Source organism: Papio anubis, chromosome 7 (genome assembly GCF_008728515.1).
Source record: "Papio anubis isolate 15944 chromosome 7, Panubis1.0, whole genome shotgun sequence".
Lineage (NCBI taxonomy): Eukaryota > Metazoa > Chordata > Mammalia > Primates > Cercopithecidae > Papio > Papio anubis.
Genome location: NC_044982.1, coordinates 110,845,119 through 110,863,378, shown reverse-complemented (window position 1 = coordinate 110,863,378; position 18,260 = coordinate 110,845,119). Strand labels below are relative to the sequence as shown.

Here is an 18,260-nt window from a genome sequence, read left to right as displayed (position 1 = left end):
TGCAAGTGGGAGCAGAGAGAGATTTGACATGCACAGAAGAGAAACAATGTGACCACAGAGGCAGAGATGGGAGTGATGCAACTACAAGACAAGAGTGGAATGCTGGAGCACCAGGAGCTGGAAGAGGCAGGGAGCAGATTCTGCCGTAGAGCCTCTGGAGGAAAAGCAGTCCTCCTGACACCTTGACTTTAGCCCACTGAAACCAATTTTGAACTTCTGTCTTCCAGAACTGGGAAAGAATAAATATCTGTTGTCCCATCCTGGCTAACACGGTGAAACCCCGTCTCTACTAAAAATGCAAAAAATTAGCCGGGCGAGGCGGCGGGCGCCTGTAGTCCCAGCTACTCGGGAGGCTGAGGCAGGAGAATGGCGTGAACCCGGGAGGCGGAGCTTGCAGTGAGCCGAGATCGCGCCACTGCACTCCAGCCTGGGCGACTAAGCGAGACTCTGCCTCAAAAAAAAAAAAAAAAATAATATATATATATATATATATATATATATCTGTTGTCTTAAGCCACCAAGTTTGTGGTAATTGTTATAGTGCAGTGGGAAACTCACACATCCGGTGAGAAACAGGTTTGTCAACAACTTCATGAGTGAGATTGAAAGCAGGTCTTACCACTCCAGATGGCTGTTACCCTGGCTGACACCTGGACTGAAACATCATGAGAGACCTGAGCCAGAACCACTCAGCTAAGTTGCTCCTTTTTTTTTTTTTTAAAGAAAAAAAAGAAATGTATTCAGGCTGAAGGGACTTGGCCCTGATGGAAACATGAATCTACAGAAAGGAATGGTGATCACTGTAAATGCTAAATATATTGGGAATAAAAGAAGAATCTCCACTCTTACTGTCTCTACTCAACATTACATTTGGAGATCCTAAAAGATGCAATAAGGCAAGAATTAAAAGGGAAAATACTGGAAAGGAAGAAGTAAAACTTTTTATTAACAGATACCAAAATTTTGAACATAAAAGTCTTAGGGGAATCTACCAAAAAAAGTGTTTGAATTAATAAATAAATTTGGTATGGTTGCAGGATATATGGTCAATATTTAAAAATCAGTTATATTTATACTAACAGCAACTGACTAGAAAATTAAATTTAAAATACAGTTTTAGCTAGGCACGGTGGCACACACCTGTAATCCCAGCACTTTGGGAGGCCAAGGCGGGTGGATCACCTGAAGTCAGGAGTTTGAGACCAACCTGGCCAACATGGTGAAACCCCGTCTCTACTAAAATTACAAAAAAATTAGCCTGGCATGTTGGTGGGCACCTGTAACTTCAGCTGCTTGGGAGGCTGAGGCATGAGAATTTCTTGAACCTAGGAGGCAGAGGTTGCAGTGAGCCAAGATCACACCATTGTACTACAACCTGGGCAACAAGAGTGAAACTCTGTCTCAAAAAATAAATAAATAAATAAATAAAAATAAATTTAAAAATAAAATAAATTAGTTTTCATAGCAACAAAAACATAAAATTTCTAGAAATGTTTAAGAAAAAAATGTGCAAGATATCTACACCGAAAGGTATAAAACATGGTTGAGACAAATCAAAGACCTAAATTAATGGAAATGCATACCATGTTCATGGATCAGATGATTCATCCAATTTGAAATATAGAGTCAATTTATTCCCAGTCAAATTTCAAACAGTCTTTTTTTAGTAAACTGACAAGATGATTCTACATTTTACATAGAAGTACAAAGGATCTAGTATATTAGGAATCTATTATTATGTAACAAATATCCCAAAATGTAGTGGCTTAAAAAAAAACAAACACTATCTCACAATTTCTATGGGTTAGGAATCTAGGTATAGGCTAGCTCTGGCTCAAAGTGTCTCCTAGGGTTACTGTCAAACTGTCAACCAGGGCTGCAGTCTTCATATGAAGGCTCAGTGGAGGAGAATAAGCTTCCAAAAGCAGACTCGTGATTGTTGGCAGGATTCAGTTCTTTGCAGGTTGTTGTCAATCCCTCCCTGAATGTTGGCCAGAGGTCTCCCTTAGGTCCTTACCACATAAGTCTGTCTTAGAGTGAGCAAGAAAGAAAATGAAAGAGAGCAATCAAAATGAAAGCCACAGTATTTTTGTAGTCTAATCTCTGAAGTGAAATCCCATCACTTTTTGTAATTATACACTTTTAGTTCTTTTAAAATGTAAAATTAAATTGTTATTGACTACAGGGTTATTTTTATGGTCATAATAAAAATTACATAGAAATAAAAAAAAAGAAATCCCACCACTTCTGCCATATTCTATGTTAGAAATGAATCACTAGATCCAGCCCATGTTCTAGGGTAGATGATTACACAAGAATTCAAAAGTCAAGAATATCAGAGGGCAAGAATCATTGAGCAATATCTTAGAGGCTGCATACTGCACCTAGCATAGATAAAACAATCTTGTAGGGGGAAACAATTCACAAAGTTAGAGGACCAACACTACCTGATTTCAAGATTTAGTATAAGACTGTAGTAGTGGGCCAGGTGCAGTGGCTCTGGCCTGTTCATCCCAGCACTTTGGAAGGCCAAGGTGGGAAGATCACTTCAGGCCAGGAGTTCAAGACCAGCCTGGGCAATGTAGCAAGACCCCATCTCTTAAAAAAAAAAAAAACTTTTAAAAAGCTATAGAATGAAGACAGTATGGTATTATATAGAGAAATAATTGCTAAATGGAAGAAAATCCAGAAATAGGCTGACACAAATGTGGTAAATTTTAGATAAAGGAGCCAAGCAATTTCATGTGGGAAATAGTAGAACACATAGAAAAAAAAAAAAATATATATATATATATATATACACATACACATGTATATATGACCTTGAAATAGCAAAGATTTCTTAGAGAGGGCACAATAGCACTAACCATAGAAGAAAAAAACTAGGTAAATTGGGCTTTATTAAATAAAAAAAAAATTTGCTCATCAAAAGACACACCATTGGCCGGGGGTGGTGGCTCACACCTGTAATCCCAGCACTTTGGGAGGTTGAGGTGGGTGGATCACTTGAGGTCAGGAGTTCAAGACCAGACTGGGCAACATGGTGAAACCCGGTCTCTACTAAAAATACAAAACTTAGCTGGGCATGGTGCCACACGCCTTTAGAACCAGCTGCTCAAAGGCTGAGGCACGAGAATTGCTTGAACCCAGGAGGCGGAGGCTGCAGTGAGCCAATATCACACCACTGCACTCTAGCCTGGGCAACAGAGCGAGACCCTGTCTCAGAAAAAAAAAAAAAAGGCACACAATTTAGAAAATGAAGATAAGCCACAAACTGGGAAAAAATATTTGTAATACATGTATCTGACAAAATATAACCAGAATATATAAAGAATGCCTACAAATCAATAATAAAAGGATTAAGGACCCAATTACAAAATGAGCTACAGATTTGAAAAGATAATTTACAAAAGAAGACATGGAAATAACCAATAAGCACATGAAAATATGCTCAATGTCACTGACCATCAGGGAAATGTAAGTTAAAACCACAGCAAGATGTCACTATCCACCCACCAGAAGGAAACTAAAAAGAGTAACAATACCCAGTGTTGACAAAGATGTGGAAACTTCTGGCAGCTTCTTTAAGCACACACCTATCTTCTGACCCAGTAAGTCTATTCCTAGGGATTTAGCCAAGAAAATGAGAACATACGCCCACAAAAACACCTTATACAGGCCAGGCGCGGTGGCTCAAGCCTGTAATCCCAGCACTTTGGGAGGCCAAGACGGGTGGATCACGAGGTCAGGAGATTGAGACCATCCTGGCTAACACGGTGAAACCCCGTCTCTACTAAAAAATACAAAAAACTAGCCGGGCGAGGTGGTGGGCGCCTGTAGTCCCAGCTACTCGGGAGGCTGAGGCAGGAGAATGGCGTAAACCTGGGAGGCGGAGCTTGCAGTGAGCACCCCAGCCTGGGTGACAGAGCGAGACTCAGTCTCAAAGGAAAAAAAAAAAAACACCTTATACAAGAATTTCATAGCAGCTTTATTCACAAAATCTTCAAACTGGAAACAACTCAAATGCCCATCAATAGATTAATGGATAAAAAAATTGTAGTATAGCCATACAATGGAATTCTACTTAAACGTACAGATGAATGAACTACTGAGATACTTAGCAATACTGATCAATCTCACAAACATTTCGATGAGTGCAAGGAGTCAGACAAGTAATGTTCTGTGTGATCCCATGCATGCCATCCTCAAGAACAGCTGGAACGCTGGCTGTTCAGAACAGTGGTTACTTATGGGAAAAGGAGGGTGAAGACTGATTAATTGACTGATCTCCTGCCTTAGCCTCCTGAGTAGCTGGGACTATAGATGCACGCACCTCCACACCCAGCTAACATCTAAATTCTTATTTTACAGCTGTTTGGGACCAGAGTTTGAGCTAGGCCCTAGATAGCCTTCACATGGTCACAACCTTTACAGTTTCCAAAGGACCTTCCCAGCCCTGTTCTAAAGTGTTCCTCACAGGCTCCCTTGCAAGAAGCCAGAATTGTCTGGGTAGGAGGCCAGAGCTGGGACCAGGGGTCTCTTATAGGACCCAGTGTGAGATAGGATTTTTTTTCTACCACCACTGGCCCTAGATGAAACTGTGATTTTGCAGGGATGAAGAGGTAAGTAGTGAGTTCCCCTTCCCTGGAGGTAATCAAGTCAGAGTAGATTGATAATATGTGAATACTCTAATACAGTGGGTTGGACTTAGTGACCTAAAAAACCTGCTTGCCTAGTACTCTGCCATTCAGGGGCTTGCCTGGAGACAGTGATTTAGCTTTGGGCCCAGATCCTGATTTCAGGTCAGTTTGAGCTCTGCTGCCCCTGGCTAAAATCTCTGCAGCTCCTGCAAGGACTAGAGCTGGCTTGGGCTGACTTGCATCCGGAAGTTATCCAGATCTGTACTCAGAAGTCTAGGACCAGTGTTCGTTTGCCCTAGAGACTCACGCTTTCCACGGATGTGCCTGACCCTTTGATCTTGGGCTCTTGACACCAGCACTTTGATTTCCTGTGGCTTTTACATGATAGTCCCAAATCTGCCCTGTTCCCACTGCCTTTTAGTTTCTTGAACACTACAAGCTCTATCCCACCTTGGGGGCTTTGCACATGCTGCACCCATTTCCTAGAAAGTTCTTCCCCTAACCAACTCCTACTCCTGTTTCAGGTCTCAGTTTAAATATTGCTTTACCAGGAGAGCCTGCACCAACCCTCAAGACCAAGTCAGATCTTCGTTATATTCCCTCTGTCTTTTTTTGTGTTTTTAATTATCAACATTTTTTAAAAATGTTTTTATTGTGGTAAAATACATATAACATAAAATTTTCCATTTGAAATATTTTTAAGTGTATAATTCAGTGGCATTGATTATATTCCCCCTTTTTTTTTTTATTCCTTCATGGCACCTGTCACAATTACAGTGTAATTGAACAATTATTTGTTAATGTCTGTCTTCCCTGTGAGCATGAAAACTCCTTAAGGTACAAACTTGTTTTTGTTTTCTGTTATATTCTTCAGTGCTTAGCACAATGCCCGATTATTCTACAATAAATAATTTTGAATAAATGAAGGTATTCTTATCAAAAAGAGAGAAAAACAATAAAGAAACCAAAACATGAAACAACAACTGTGTTTCAATATCACGGGAAGTGGGCAGTGGGAATGGGAAGAATTTCAGCACTAGAAAGCCCAGATAGTCCATGTTTAAGGACACCTGTGTTCTTTCAGTGACATTCGCCTTGCGATTGCCCCTCCTAGGCTAGCACACGCCAGAGAGGCAGAGCTCACTCCCTGTCATCCTGGGAAAACTCTGTCCATGGGAACAGCCTTGCTCACGCAGCTTGTAGCTGCCTCCTGCGACTGTTCCACATCCCTGGCTCTTAGGGGGCTCCTCTCTGCACCCAGTCTTTGGGTAGGCAGTGCCGGGAGAGTCAGCTAGGAGCCCAGAGTGAGTGTGGTCAGTTCAGAGCCTGACAGCCCTCCCTGGGCCAGATGGGACCCTTGGAGCTCCCAAGTCCTGGCCTCCTGCCTCCACCTCACCCCTAGTCCAGCCTGTACTCACTGCTGCTAGATTCACAAACCCCAAACCAGGCTCTCCCTGGGCTTCTGCTGCTTGCACCCCTCCCAGAGCTCCTGAGTGCCTCCTCCTTTGGGCCTGGCTGCCCTTAGTCTGGCCACGTCAACCTCTCTAGGCGCAAGAGTTAGCCGGGCCCCAACCTGACCAGTCTGATGGCCACTCGTAACATCTCCACAATCATGCCTTTGGTCAGCACAGTGCCCTGCTTGCCATCCGGGCATCCACAGCCTTTCAAACCCAGGATGGACTGTCCTCTTCTTAGGTTCCTTCCCAAGCCCTTCCTCCACAATGGGCTTCCTTAGGCTCAGGGAGACTGGTGTCTCCACTGGACAGAGGGCTTCCCAGGGTCGGGACCCATGCCCTGGGCAGGCTCAAGGCGTGTCCCTGATGGAGGACATGGTCTACAGCCACAGCCTCAAGGGCACAGAACACAAGCTGCCAGAAGCAGGGCCAGTGTCAGCTCAGGCCCCATTGGTTTTGCCTCTCCTGGCCCCGGCCTGGCTGTTTCCTCCAGACACCTGCCCCAATCACTCGGATCCAGCCCTGCAACTGGTGTGGCAGGAAAGGGAACTCTCGTGGTCAGGGCAGGGTGCAAGCTCTCCTCTGGCTCTCAGCCTCCCCTTTCTTCCACCTTCTGTCTTCCCCTCTGCAACACTGGGAATCGGGGGGAAGATAAGCCCCTCTCGGGCTATGGAGGAATGCAGACCCGCCTTTCCCAAGGAGCAGCTGCCATGGCCACAAGGTCAGGGCAAATGGGCAGGTCTGAGATAGAGCCCTTCTGATATGGTCTGGCTGTGTCCCCACCCAAATCTCGTCTTGAATTCCCATGTGTTGTGAGAGAGAACAGGTGGGAGGTAATTGCATCATGGGGGCAGGTCTTTCCCATGCTGTTCGCATTATAGTAAGTCACACGAGATCTGATGGTCATTATAAGGGGGAGTTTTTCTGCTCAAGCTCTCTTGTCTTGTCTGGTGCCATATGAGACGTGCCTTTCATCTTCTGCCATGATTGTGAGGCCGCCCCAGCCACATGGAACTGTAAGTCCGATAAACCTCTTTCTTTTGTAAACTTCCCTGTCTCCGGTATGTCTTTATCAGCAGCGGGAAAACAGACTAATACACCTTCCCTCCTGGAGTTGGCCTGGAGGAGCAGAGAAGCAGAAAGGGGCATCACAGTGGTGGCAAGAACAACGATCTCTCTGCCTTATTTATTTACCTATTTTTTGAGACAGGGTCTTGCTGTGTCACCCAAGTGGAGTGCAGTGGTGCCATCATAGCCTGACCTCCTGGGCTCAACTGATTCTCCCACGTCAGCCTCCTGAGTAGCTGGGACCACAGGTATGTGCCACTACATCTGGCTAATTTTTTTTTTTCTTTTTTTGAGATGGAGTTTCACTCTTGTTGCCCAGGCTGGAGTGCAATGGTGCAATCTCAGCTCACCACAACCTCCGCCTCCGAGGTTCAAGCAGTTCTCCTGCCTCAGCCTCTCGAGTAGCTCGGATTACAGGCATGCGCCACCAGGCTTGGCTAAGTTTTTTTTTTGTATTTTTTTAGTAGAGATGGAGTTTCTCCATGTTGGTCAGGCTGGTCTCGAACTCCCGACCTCAGGTGATCTGCCCACCTTGGCCTCCCAAAGTGCTGGGATTACAGGCATGAGCCACTGTGCTCGGCCTTTTTTTTATTTTTTTAAGCAAATTTTTGTATTTTTCGTAGAGACGGGGTTTCGCCATGTTACCCAGGCTGGTCTTAAACTTCTGGGCTTAAACAATCCACCCGTTTCGCCCTACCAAAGTGCTGGAATTACAGGTGTGAGCCACTGTGCCCAGCCTATTTTTTATTTTTATTGTTTTTTTTGAGACAGAGTCTTGCTCTGTAGTCCAGGCTAGAGTGCAGTGGCCATAGCTCATTGCAGCCTCACACTCCTGAGCTCCAGTGATCCTCCCACCTCAGCCTCCTGAGTAGCTGGGACTACAGATGCACACCATCATGCCTGGCCAATTTTTAAATTTTTAGCAGAGACAAGGTCTTGCTTTGTTGCCCAGACTGGTCTTGAACTCCTGCACTCAAGCAATCTTCCTTCCTTGGCCTTCCAAAGTGCTAGAATTACAGGTATGAGCCACTGCACCTGGCTCTCTCTGACTTTAGAACAATGTTTAACAAGAATTAAGTTCTTTCCTCACAGCTGCTCTGCAAGAATGTCAGAGCAGGTTTGGCTTCCCTGTTTGACAGATGGGGAAACTGAGGCTCAGAGAAGGTGTCTTGCCAAGGGTCACAGAATGGGTTAGGAGCAGAGCTGGACTGGAACCCAAGGCATATGCCCTCCAGCCTGCTGCTAAGAGCATTCCAGGATATCGCTATAAGGGTTACTATGCCTGTGATGGGTAACTCTTGTGCTTTGAAAACATTTTCATACACATCAGTTGGTGGAATCCACCCAATTTTTCTGCAGTGTCAATGACGTTCAGGCATTTTATGTTTATTTGCACAGAGGATGCTATTGAGGCCCAGAGAGGTTAAACAATGTATCCAAAGTCACTCAGCAACAAAGTAGTCGAACTGGCACTCCAACTCTTGGGTTTTTAGCCTTTCTCTTTCCCTACAGGGTCCCAAGACCCATTTACCCTTTCAGGAGGGAGTCCTCCTCTGCACAAGCCTAGGGTTCTGCCTCAAGTTTGCCTACCTTCCTTCAGTGATGTCTGCAAAACAAGCCCGGGCCTCTGTGAGCCTTGCAGGGCACACAGGACCCTCTGCCACCCCTATTCACCATAGGCCTGAGACATGGACGTCAAAGCCACTGGGCTCCTGAGCCCCACTTGGCCCCTCACTCATAGCGAGCAGAAGACCCTGAGATCCTGCAGACCTTGATTTTTGTTAACAAGGGCTCCCCTGGCCCTGGCTGTCCTCATGCCTGTCTACCCCTGCTCTGGACACATTTGTTTCCTTTTTTTTTTTTTTATGAGATGGAGTTTTGCTCTTGTGGCCCAGGCTGGAGTGCAGTGGCACGGTCTTGGCTCACTGCAATCTGCACCTCCCGGGTTCAAGCGATTCTTCTGCCTCAGCCTCCTGAGTAGCTGGGATTACAGGCATGTAACACCACCTGGCTAATTTTTGTATTTTTAGTAGAGACGGAGTTTCATCACATTGGGCAAGCTGGTCTCGAACTCCTGACCCCGGGCAATCCACCCGACTCAGCATCCCAAAGTGCTGGGATTACAGGCGTGAGCCATTGTGCCTGGTCTCTGGACACATTTCGATGTGCTCCTCTGAGCATCTCGCCTGGCCTTCCTGCTCTCTGAGCCCACAAGCCCCAGGGAGGAGTGGAAGTGCCAGGATACCAGGGCCCAGAGGAGATCCTGAATCTGCCCTAGGGTGAGGAAGTCAGTCCAACTTTCCTCCAGGGGCCCTTGACCCTCTGTGCGTCTGACCTATGCCCAGGGATGGGCTGGCCCTCATGCTCCTGGAGGCTTTGCAGGGAGGAGTCCTTGCTTCTGGGAGAACGGGAGTCCACTTTGGCTTAGCAAGGTCCTCCGGAGACCCAGGGCACGGCCCAGCTGCCAGCCCTTGGAGGGGCCTCTGCATCTCTGAGGTGTGTTAACATTTGTTCCCATTTCCCTCTATCTTCCTTCCCCATAACCTCCCATCAGGACAGTGGCCATAGTCTTGGAAGCTCAGACACTGGCATTTCCTCCCCATTACTACAGAGGGCTCGGGCCCTGGCATTTAGCTCCTGTCCTCCCCGGTTCTATGCGCCCACCATCCAGACTTCTCCCATCCCCATACTTCCTATCTTGCTTTGCTAGGTCGTTCTCTCTGCCGACTGCTCTTGTCTCCACTCTGACTGTCAAGGTCCATCTCAGGCGCCCCAGTTAGAAGCCTCCCTCTCTCTGCCCCTTAGCCTGTGCCCCTTCTGGACACAAATCACAGTGTGTGTGTTTGTGTGTGTGTGTGTGTGTGTGCGCGCACGTGCCTGCCTTCTTCCTGCCTCCTGACCAGGGCATCCCAGGGCTGGGACTGAGTCCCATCTTCTCAGGATCCCCTACTCCCTGGATGGATAGGGCCTGGGCCAGGGTGGGCATTGGTGAATGCCTGACACATTGAATCAGCTTCCTCTGAATCACAGATCACTGGAATATACACAGTGGAAGGGCTTTAGGGAAACCTCAGCCACTGCACTCATATTCAGACAGGGAAGCTACAGCCCAGAGGGGCAAAGGGACTTGCCAAGGTCACACAGCAAACCGGAGCGAGAACCTCTGGCTCCCCAACAAAACTTGTCTGTCTTTGACACCTGCAGGCAAAAGGCCCCCTTGAGAAGACAGGGAAATGTTCTTCTTGACTAAAAAATTCCTCCTCCATCCAATTGAGATCCAACGGGTCTCCCACTGCAGCCCCAGCTCATACCCCTGGGATGTGCCTCATTCTTTGATGAGCCTTTCTTGGCTATGCAAAGTAACCCTCCAAATGACTGGTTCTTCTTCCATCTTACGGATTGCCCAGATCCTTCCCTTCATTTCCCAGGTGAAGAAACTGAGGCTCAGAGAGAGAAGCAACTTGCCCAAGTTCACACAGCAGAGTAAAGTCTAGAACTCGGCCCACAGGTGCAGTGTGCAGAAACCCAACCACCGACTTACCTGGTTTTCAATTTTTCTTGGGTGGTCCCCACAGTCATGTCCTGCCGGCTCTCCTGTGGGGTCTCTCTGCTGTCCAGCATGCTGGGGTCCCCGTGTGGGCAGCCGTATCCAGCTCCAGAATTACGTGGCATCTGCCTCGGGCTTCCACTGAAGACAGCTCAGTCACCCACTGTGAGAGGCTGGCCTTGAGTGGGCAGCGGGGGCAGGCATGGGGCGGGGGGAGGCGGCAACTAGAGTGACCCAAAGAGGCTCATTTCCTCTCTATTTTTAGAAGTTAAAAAAAAAAAAAAAAGCTCCTCAGTGAAGTTTCTCAGAATTAAAACTTTCCTCTTCTTTGTGGTTTTGTTTCACTCAAGATGAGGAGAATTTCAATGAAGCCAGTGTTCTTTTTGATGCAAATCTGCTCCGCTTCTCCCAGGAGGTCTGGCCAATGGGCTCAGGGCTTCTGGGCCCCCAGAAAACCTCCTCACTGGCTTTAAAAGGCCATAGTGGTTCTCAGCACAAATCCAGACCCATATCCTGAAGTGGCTGCTACCCCTGGCTGCATACACTCTGCACTCTTGACTTGCAGTCTGCCGAATGCTGCCCTGGGAGGGATCTCACCCACTCAGTCCACCTCCCCCAGGTCCTGCGTGGAGGCTGGAGATCTGAGGAGGGAGCCCACCCCGGCGGAAGGAAGGAGACATTTCCAACACTGAGAACTGTCACATGGTCTATAGAAGCATTTGCACTGAAGACATGATAGAGGCAACCGAGGAATGTGACTTTCCAGGGACATCTGAATAGAAGCCGGGACCTGCGCCTTCTTTTAAAGGAAGGAAGCATGTTACGGGTGGGTTTTCAGGCAGCCATAAAGAGATGGGAAATTCACATAGGACAAGGCCTTTTTCTGAATACCAAAAGTCTCACCTCTAAGACCGTGTATTCATTCCCCAGGGCTGCTGTAAGAAAGTTCCACAAGTTGGATGGCTTCCAACAACAGAAATATATTCTCTCATGGCTCTGGAGGCCAGATGTTGGAAATGAAGATGTGCACAGGGCCACACTCCGTCTAGGGGCTGTGGGCAGACTCTTCTTTGCCTCTCTCCCAGCTGCTGGTGGTCACTGGCCATCCTGGGTGTTCCTTGGCTTGCATGTGCATCTCTCCAGCCTCTGCCTCTGTCCTCACATGGCTGTCTTTCCTCTGTGTCAATGCCTTGGTCCATTTTCTGTTGCTGTCACTGAATACCTCAGACTGGGTAATTCATAATGAAAATAGGCTGGGTATGGAAGCTCATGCCTTTAATCTCAGCACTTTGGAAAGCCAAGGTGGGAGGATCGCTCGAGCCTAGGAGTTCAAGACCATCCTGAGCAACATAGTGAGACTTTGTATCTTCAAAAAATAAAACAAAAGTAGCTGGATTCCACGCCGTGGTGTGCGCCAGTGGCCCCAGCCACTTGGGAGGCTGAGGTGGGATGATCACTCAAGTCTGGGAGGTTGAGACTGTAGTGAGCCATGATTGCACCACTGCACTCCAGCCTGGGCAACCAGAGTGAGACCTTGCCTCAAAAAACAAAACAAACAATTTAAAAAAACACCAAAACACACACACACACACACACACACACACACACACAAAATTGATTTCTTAAAGCTCTGGAGGCTGGAAGTCCAATATTAAGGTGCTGGCATCTGGTGAGGGTTTTCTTGCTATATCATAATGTGGAGGGCATCACATGGTGAGAGGGCAAGAGTGTGGTGCCAGCTCAGGTCTCTCTTCCTCTTGTAGTTTCCAGTTTCAACATGGGACCCCACCCTGATGACCTTACCTAATCCTAATTACCTCCCAAGGGCCTCACCTCCAATCAACATAAGAATTTTGAGGTTAAGTTTCCAACATATGAAATCTGTTGGAAATTTTCCAACCATAGGAGTCTATGTTCCTATTTTCTCTTCTTACATGGACACCGGTCATTGGAGTAGGGCCTTCCCTGATGCCATAGAACTTCATCTTAACTAACTGTATCTGCAGAGACCCTATTTTCAAAAAAGATCACATTCGGAGGCTCTGGGTAGACATGAATTTGCTTGGGGACACAATTCAATTCCATATACATTGTGTACAGGAGGTGTTAGTGAGGATACATATGAGATGTCCCCAAGAAGAAATAGGTCCAGCTGGGCCACAGGTGATGCTGTCTGGTGAAGGCAGGTAACTGAGAAAAAGCTGGGCTGCCTTCTATCAAACTCGCGGTCTCAGGCCATAGGCCCCCAAATGCTACCTTCCTAATGCTGTTGAAGGTACACTGAGCGGGAGGTCTGGGGTCCGGCTGCAAGGCCTGAATCTCCCACTGACTCGCCCTCCACCATGATCTTGGGCAGATCTCTGCCCTCTCCTGGCCTCAGTTTTAACTGCTTGAATCATGAGGGTGATGGCCTGGGGTGGGCCAAAGTGGCCACCAGCTCCAGCTGGACGTGAGAAGGTGATGGGGAGCCCTTTGCTCATGGGCTGATTGGAGGGATCCAGTGAGACACCACTGTAAGTGACAAGTCAGTGTCTCCCCACCCGAGGAGAACCATAATCAGAGAAAAAGACATAGAATGCTCAGCTCTGAAGTTCAAAAGCCTGGGTCAAGATGAAAGCCTGGGAAGGTTTGGAAAAATGTGTAAGTTTTTTATTCCCAACACTCCTTCCTTCCCCTTCCCTCAGATTCTTATAGATCCAGGGAACCAAGAAGGGGAAGATAGTTCAAACAGAGGCAAGGCCCTGGGGAGGGCCTTAAGAAGACCTTCCTTGGGCTCAGATCTTCCAGGTCTGAGCATAACAAGGACCTGAGGTGGCCCAAGAAAGCGACAGGGCCCCCAGAGTGCTCAGCACAGGCCACAGAGAAAAGATGGCTTCAAGGAACTAAGAGCAAAAAGGCCCAGCAGACCCCCTTGCCAGGGCAGTCAGTGAACTGAGGGTCAAGTGGCTGCTGGAGGAGAAAGTTGGTGGGCTGGCAACAGAGGCTGATGGGAACATGGTCATTCTGCAGTCACTGAGAACAGGGCTGACCCCACCTGGCAACCAGGATAAAGGGAACATAGCAACAGAAGTTCAAGGCTGGGACATGGTACTGAAAAGGTCAGGCCGTAGTGGAGTCTGATTCAGCTGAACTTTTTGAATGGCTCATTTCATTTTGAAAAATAAAGACAAGCAACATGCCAGTTATTCTGTTTGCCCCAGATTCCCTCTCTACTCTCTCCCCTTGCTCTGTCCCCAGAGCTGCCCTGTGTGAGCATCCCTTGGGCTCCCAGCCTCTGGCCTCTGGTTGTCAGGCCAACGCCAGGTGGTGGCAGGACAGAAGGTGGAGAGAAAGAAAGGTTGGAGTTTTTATTCCCCTCCTTCCCTCCTGGCTGGCCACACTTTTGGCAGCAGGTGCATCCTTGTCCTTCTAGCAGCAGCCCCTCCAGCCAGCTCTGGCCTCAGGGGGAACAGTTCCTCCCCAGCTCCTTCAGGTCAGAAGTGTCTAGCTCCCTGCAGCTGCCTCACCATCCCCTGTGGTTCCCTTAACACTGTCCTCACCTCTTTGTCCCTTCATTAAGTTCTTCACCTGCCCCTTTTAAGGGGGCCATCTGTTTCTTGCAGAACCCTGACTGATACAGTGGAACATGAAAATGTACAAAGGGGACTAACTGCTTGATGAGTATGGGGTCTCCTTTTGGGGTGATGAACATGTTTTGAATCTAGATAGAGATGATGGTTGCCCAACACTGTGAATGTACTAAATGTCACTGAATTGTACATTTTCTTTTTTTTATTTTGAGACAGGATCTCATTCTGTTGCTCAGGCTGGAATGCGGTGGTGTGACTGTAGCTCGCTGCAGCCTCAAACTCCCAGGGTCCAGTGATCCTCCCACTTCAGCCTCCTAAGTGACTGGGACTACAGGCATGTATCACCATGCCTGGCTAATTTTTAAATTTTTTTGTAGAGACAAGGTCTTGCTATATTTCCCAGGATAGTCTTGAACTCTTGGCCTCAAAGGATCCTCCTGTCTCAGCCTCCCAAGGTACTGGGATTATAGGTGTGAGCCACCATGCCCAGCCATGAATCCTACATTTTAAAACAGTGAATTTAATGTTACGTGATTTTTACCTCAATAAAATGTTTTGAAAGGTACAAAAGGCTTCACAGTAAAAATTAAATTTTCCTCCCACTTTTCTGTCCCTCTCCTCACCATTCTTCACTCATTTCTTTTCTCCAGAGCCACCACTGTTAAAATATTTTTTTGCATCATTCTAGAAATATCTTGGATATATACAAATGCTAACATATGGCATACACAGTTTCGTATCTTCTTATGCTTGACAACATTTGCTGGAGAACTTTTCATATTTTTGCCTGGAGAGCTTCCTGGTTCTCTTTTTAGGGGGTATGTATAGCATTCCATGGAAGGGCTGGCCCGAGATGCATTTCAACAGCTCTGTAGGATGAACATTTAGGTTGTTTTCAGTCTTTTGCTGTTACAGATGAAGCTGCGATGAATAATCTTATCCTTGTGTGGTTCGTACTTGAGCTAGTCTATCTCTAGGATAAATTCCTAGAAATGGGACACTACGACTTGACTAAGTTTAAACTTGAAAATGACAGAGCTTTTGTGAAACTGTTACCCGGGGGCTTCTTGCTCCCAGAGCTCCTAAGATGGCGGTGGGCCCCTTCCAAGATGGTGGCAAGCCTCATGTTCTCTGACCTGGGGTTCTTGGCCTCACGGATTCCAAGGAATGGAATCTGGGGCCATGTGGTGAGTGTTATAGCTCTATTAGAAGCTGTGGGTCACGGAAGAGAACCAGTGACTAGTGTTCAGCTCAATTAGGACGAACTCGGGCACTTAGCCGTGCAGGAATAATGGCAGCTTTTAGCCCGATCAGGAGCAGCAAAGGGCACCTAGCTGGATCCGGAGCACAGTGGACACCCTGCTGGATCCGGAGGGATGGCAGTCAGTGGCGGGTCTGTGACTGCGACAAACAGCAGTGGTGGATGGTGAGTGAAAGCTCAGCTTGAGCCATAACAAACACAGACCAGAAGAGAGTGCAGTTGCAAGATTTAATAGAATGAAAACAGAGCTCCCATGCAAAGGGAGGGGACCCAAAGAGGGTAGCTGTTGCTGGTTCCAATGCCTGGGTTTATATCCCGATCATTGTCCCTCCTGCTGTGCTCTCAGGCGATAGATGATTGGCTATTTCTTTACCTCCTGTTTTTGTCTAATTAGCATTTTAGCGAGCTCTCTTTATTACCTGATTGTTCGGGTGTGAGCTAAGTTGCAAGCCCCGTGTTTAAAGGTGGATTCAGTCACCTTCCCAGCTAGGCTTAGAGATTCTTAGTCGGCCTAGGAACTCCAGCTAGTCCTGTCTCCCAGTCCCCCCTCTCAACAGGAAAACCCAAGTGCTGTTGGGGAGGTGGCCGACTACCACTCTAACTGCTCCTGCTGAACTAGGGCATAGTAGGGGTTGTGTAGCTAAGATTTCCTCTGGAGGGGTCGGCGACCCATTCCATGTCACCGTTTAGTTCTTGAGATAGTTTGTAGTAGAACTGAGTAGAGGTTGTGATACCACCAATGCCAGTACCTAGTCCACCTAGCACTCCTGCTCTGATAACAAAAGGAAGAATGGGTACTCTTTTGTTGCAGGGCTTAGGTACAACATGATTGTATAAATCTTGTCCAGTGTAGATGATCATAGGTGGCACTAAGAACGAGGGGAAGCACATAGATTCTGAAGAGCCATTCAAACAATGATAGGCTGAGGTACCACAGACAAAAAATATTCCTGAGGGTAGGCAGACTATTTGTGTGGGAGGAGTCAGCCACCTGATGTATTGGGAGTTGGCTGTGTCTATAGTATTGCTAAATTTTACACAGGTGAGGTTTGAGGTATGGGTTATTTCCAGATTGGAAACAAGAGGTCCTACTGAAACGGAAGTGGTGTTTATTTTTGTGCTGAAATTGTTCCATTGTTTAGGTACAGGGATTGAAATATATGGCCTGAAGAGCAGGGAGAGGCACATCCAACAGTAAGTAGGGTTTTGGGCCGAGACCTCATGGAGCCCAGTGAAGGTGGTATTAAATAGGCTCACCGGGCAAGTACGGGTACGGAGGGTTTCATGTAGTTTTGAGAGATCTAGTCCTTTGTAGGGGCTAGGCGTGCTGTGTACCCAGGTCAGTTGGGAGAGTACTTCCTTTACGTGTTTTTCTCTTGCCTGATCTTGAACTCCACTCCCATCAGACATACCGGTATGGGTGAAGTAAGTCCAACAGACGGTGGCTCCAAGTCCTCCAGGACAACTAAGATTAATCCTTTTTCCTGTCCAATAGTGAGTATTTGCATGCATGTATAGAGTGGCAGAGTTATAGCAGCTGTGGGGCATATGGGTGTGGGCAGTGAAGGTGGGGGTTCCCTTAGATATATGGGGCATTAATATTTTCTGGAAGCCACATTTTCCATAGAAATTCTTGGTAAGGAGAGCTACTGGTCATACAGCGGCCTGGAGGGGGTGCAGTGAGAGTGAAAGGGGGTAAGAGAACAGTATAGAGAAAAATATAAGGGAGGGCCATGGGGATTTATGATTTTAGTTACTTTCCTCCCGGTTGTTGCTTGAAGAGCAGGCGCAGATCCTCTAGAGGTTCACAGGAAAAGCTAGCATCGTCTCCTGGTTTTTGGGTTTCTTTGGCAGTATCCAGGATTTGACCCCAGTGTGATGTATCCAAGACTCCACTCCAGCCTTTTTAACCATGGTTTGGGTAGATAAAATGACTGGGTAGGGTCCTTCCCAGGATGTATTTAGGGATGGGGAATTAGAGGGAAGGGACTTGACTCATACCATGTCACCAGGGTGGAATAGTTCCTTTCCCTCTTCTCAGGGACAGGTTCCTTGTAATGTTTCAAGAACTTGTTGATATTTAGCTAAGGAGGTGATGTCTGCAACTAAGTTGGCCATCTCTCAGTCAAGCACCAGGTCATGGGTTAGGAAGGGCCATCCATATGGCATTTTGTATGGGCTAAGTCCTGCTTTTTGGGGAGAGTTTTGTATTCTTAGTAAAGGCTATAGGCAACAGAGCAGGCCATGCAAGGTGGGTTTCCTGAGTTAGCTTTTTTAGATGTCGTTTGAGTGTTTTGTTCATTTTTTTGTCCTTCCCTGAGGACTGTGGCCTCTAGGTCCAGTGTAAGTGATATTGTATACCTAATGTCTGGGATACTCCCTGGGTTACTGTAGCCTTGAAAGCGAGGCCATTGACACTCTGTAAGCCTCGGGGAAGTCCGAATCTGGGAATTATTTCATGAACTAGTGCCTTTATTACCTCTTGGGCCTTTTCTGTCCTACAGGGGAAGGCCTCTGCCCAACCAGTGAAAGTATCTACCCAAACTAGTAGATACTGAAATCCCTGAGATTTGGGCATGTGGGTAAAATCGAGTTGTCAGTCTTCTCCTGGGTAATGCCTGTTCTTTGTTCTCCTGAAGGAGCTTGGCAATAAGGCAGGGGGTTATTGTTTTGGCACACTTCACAGGCCCTGACTCTCTGCTTGATAGTTCTGAAAAGGCC

General features: G+C 47.2%; 1 protein-coding gene across 1 annotated transcript in view; it reads right to left on the bottom strand.

Annotated features, from left to right (window-relative positions):
* ACSBG1 (acyl-CoA synthetase bubblegum family member 1) overlaps positions 1 to 11,844 on the bottom strand; it is a 65,535-nt gene extending 53,691 nt beyond the window's left edge. The window contains exon 1 of the mRNA XM_003901263.5: positions 10,704 to 11,844. Coding sequence (XP_003901312.3) covers positions 10,704 to 10,834 — 131 coding nt within the window. The 5' untranslated portion in view covers positions 10,835 to 11,844. The remainder of the gene's footprint in view (positions 1 to 10,703) is intronic.
* Between the last annotated feature and the right edge of the window lie 6,416 nt (positions 11,845 to 18,260).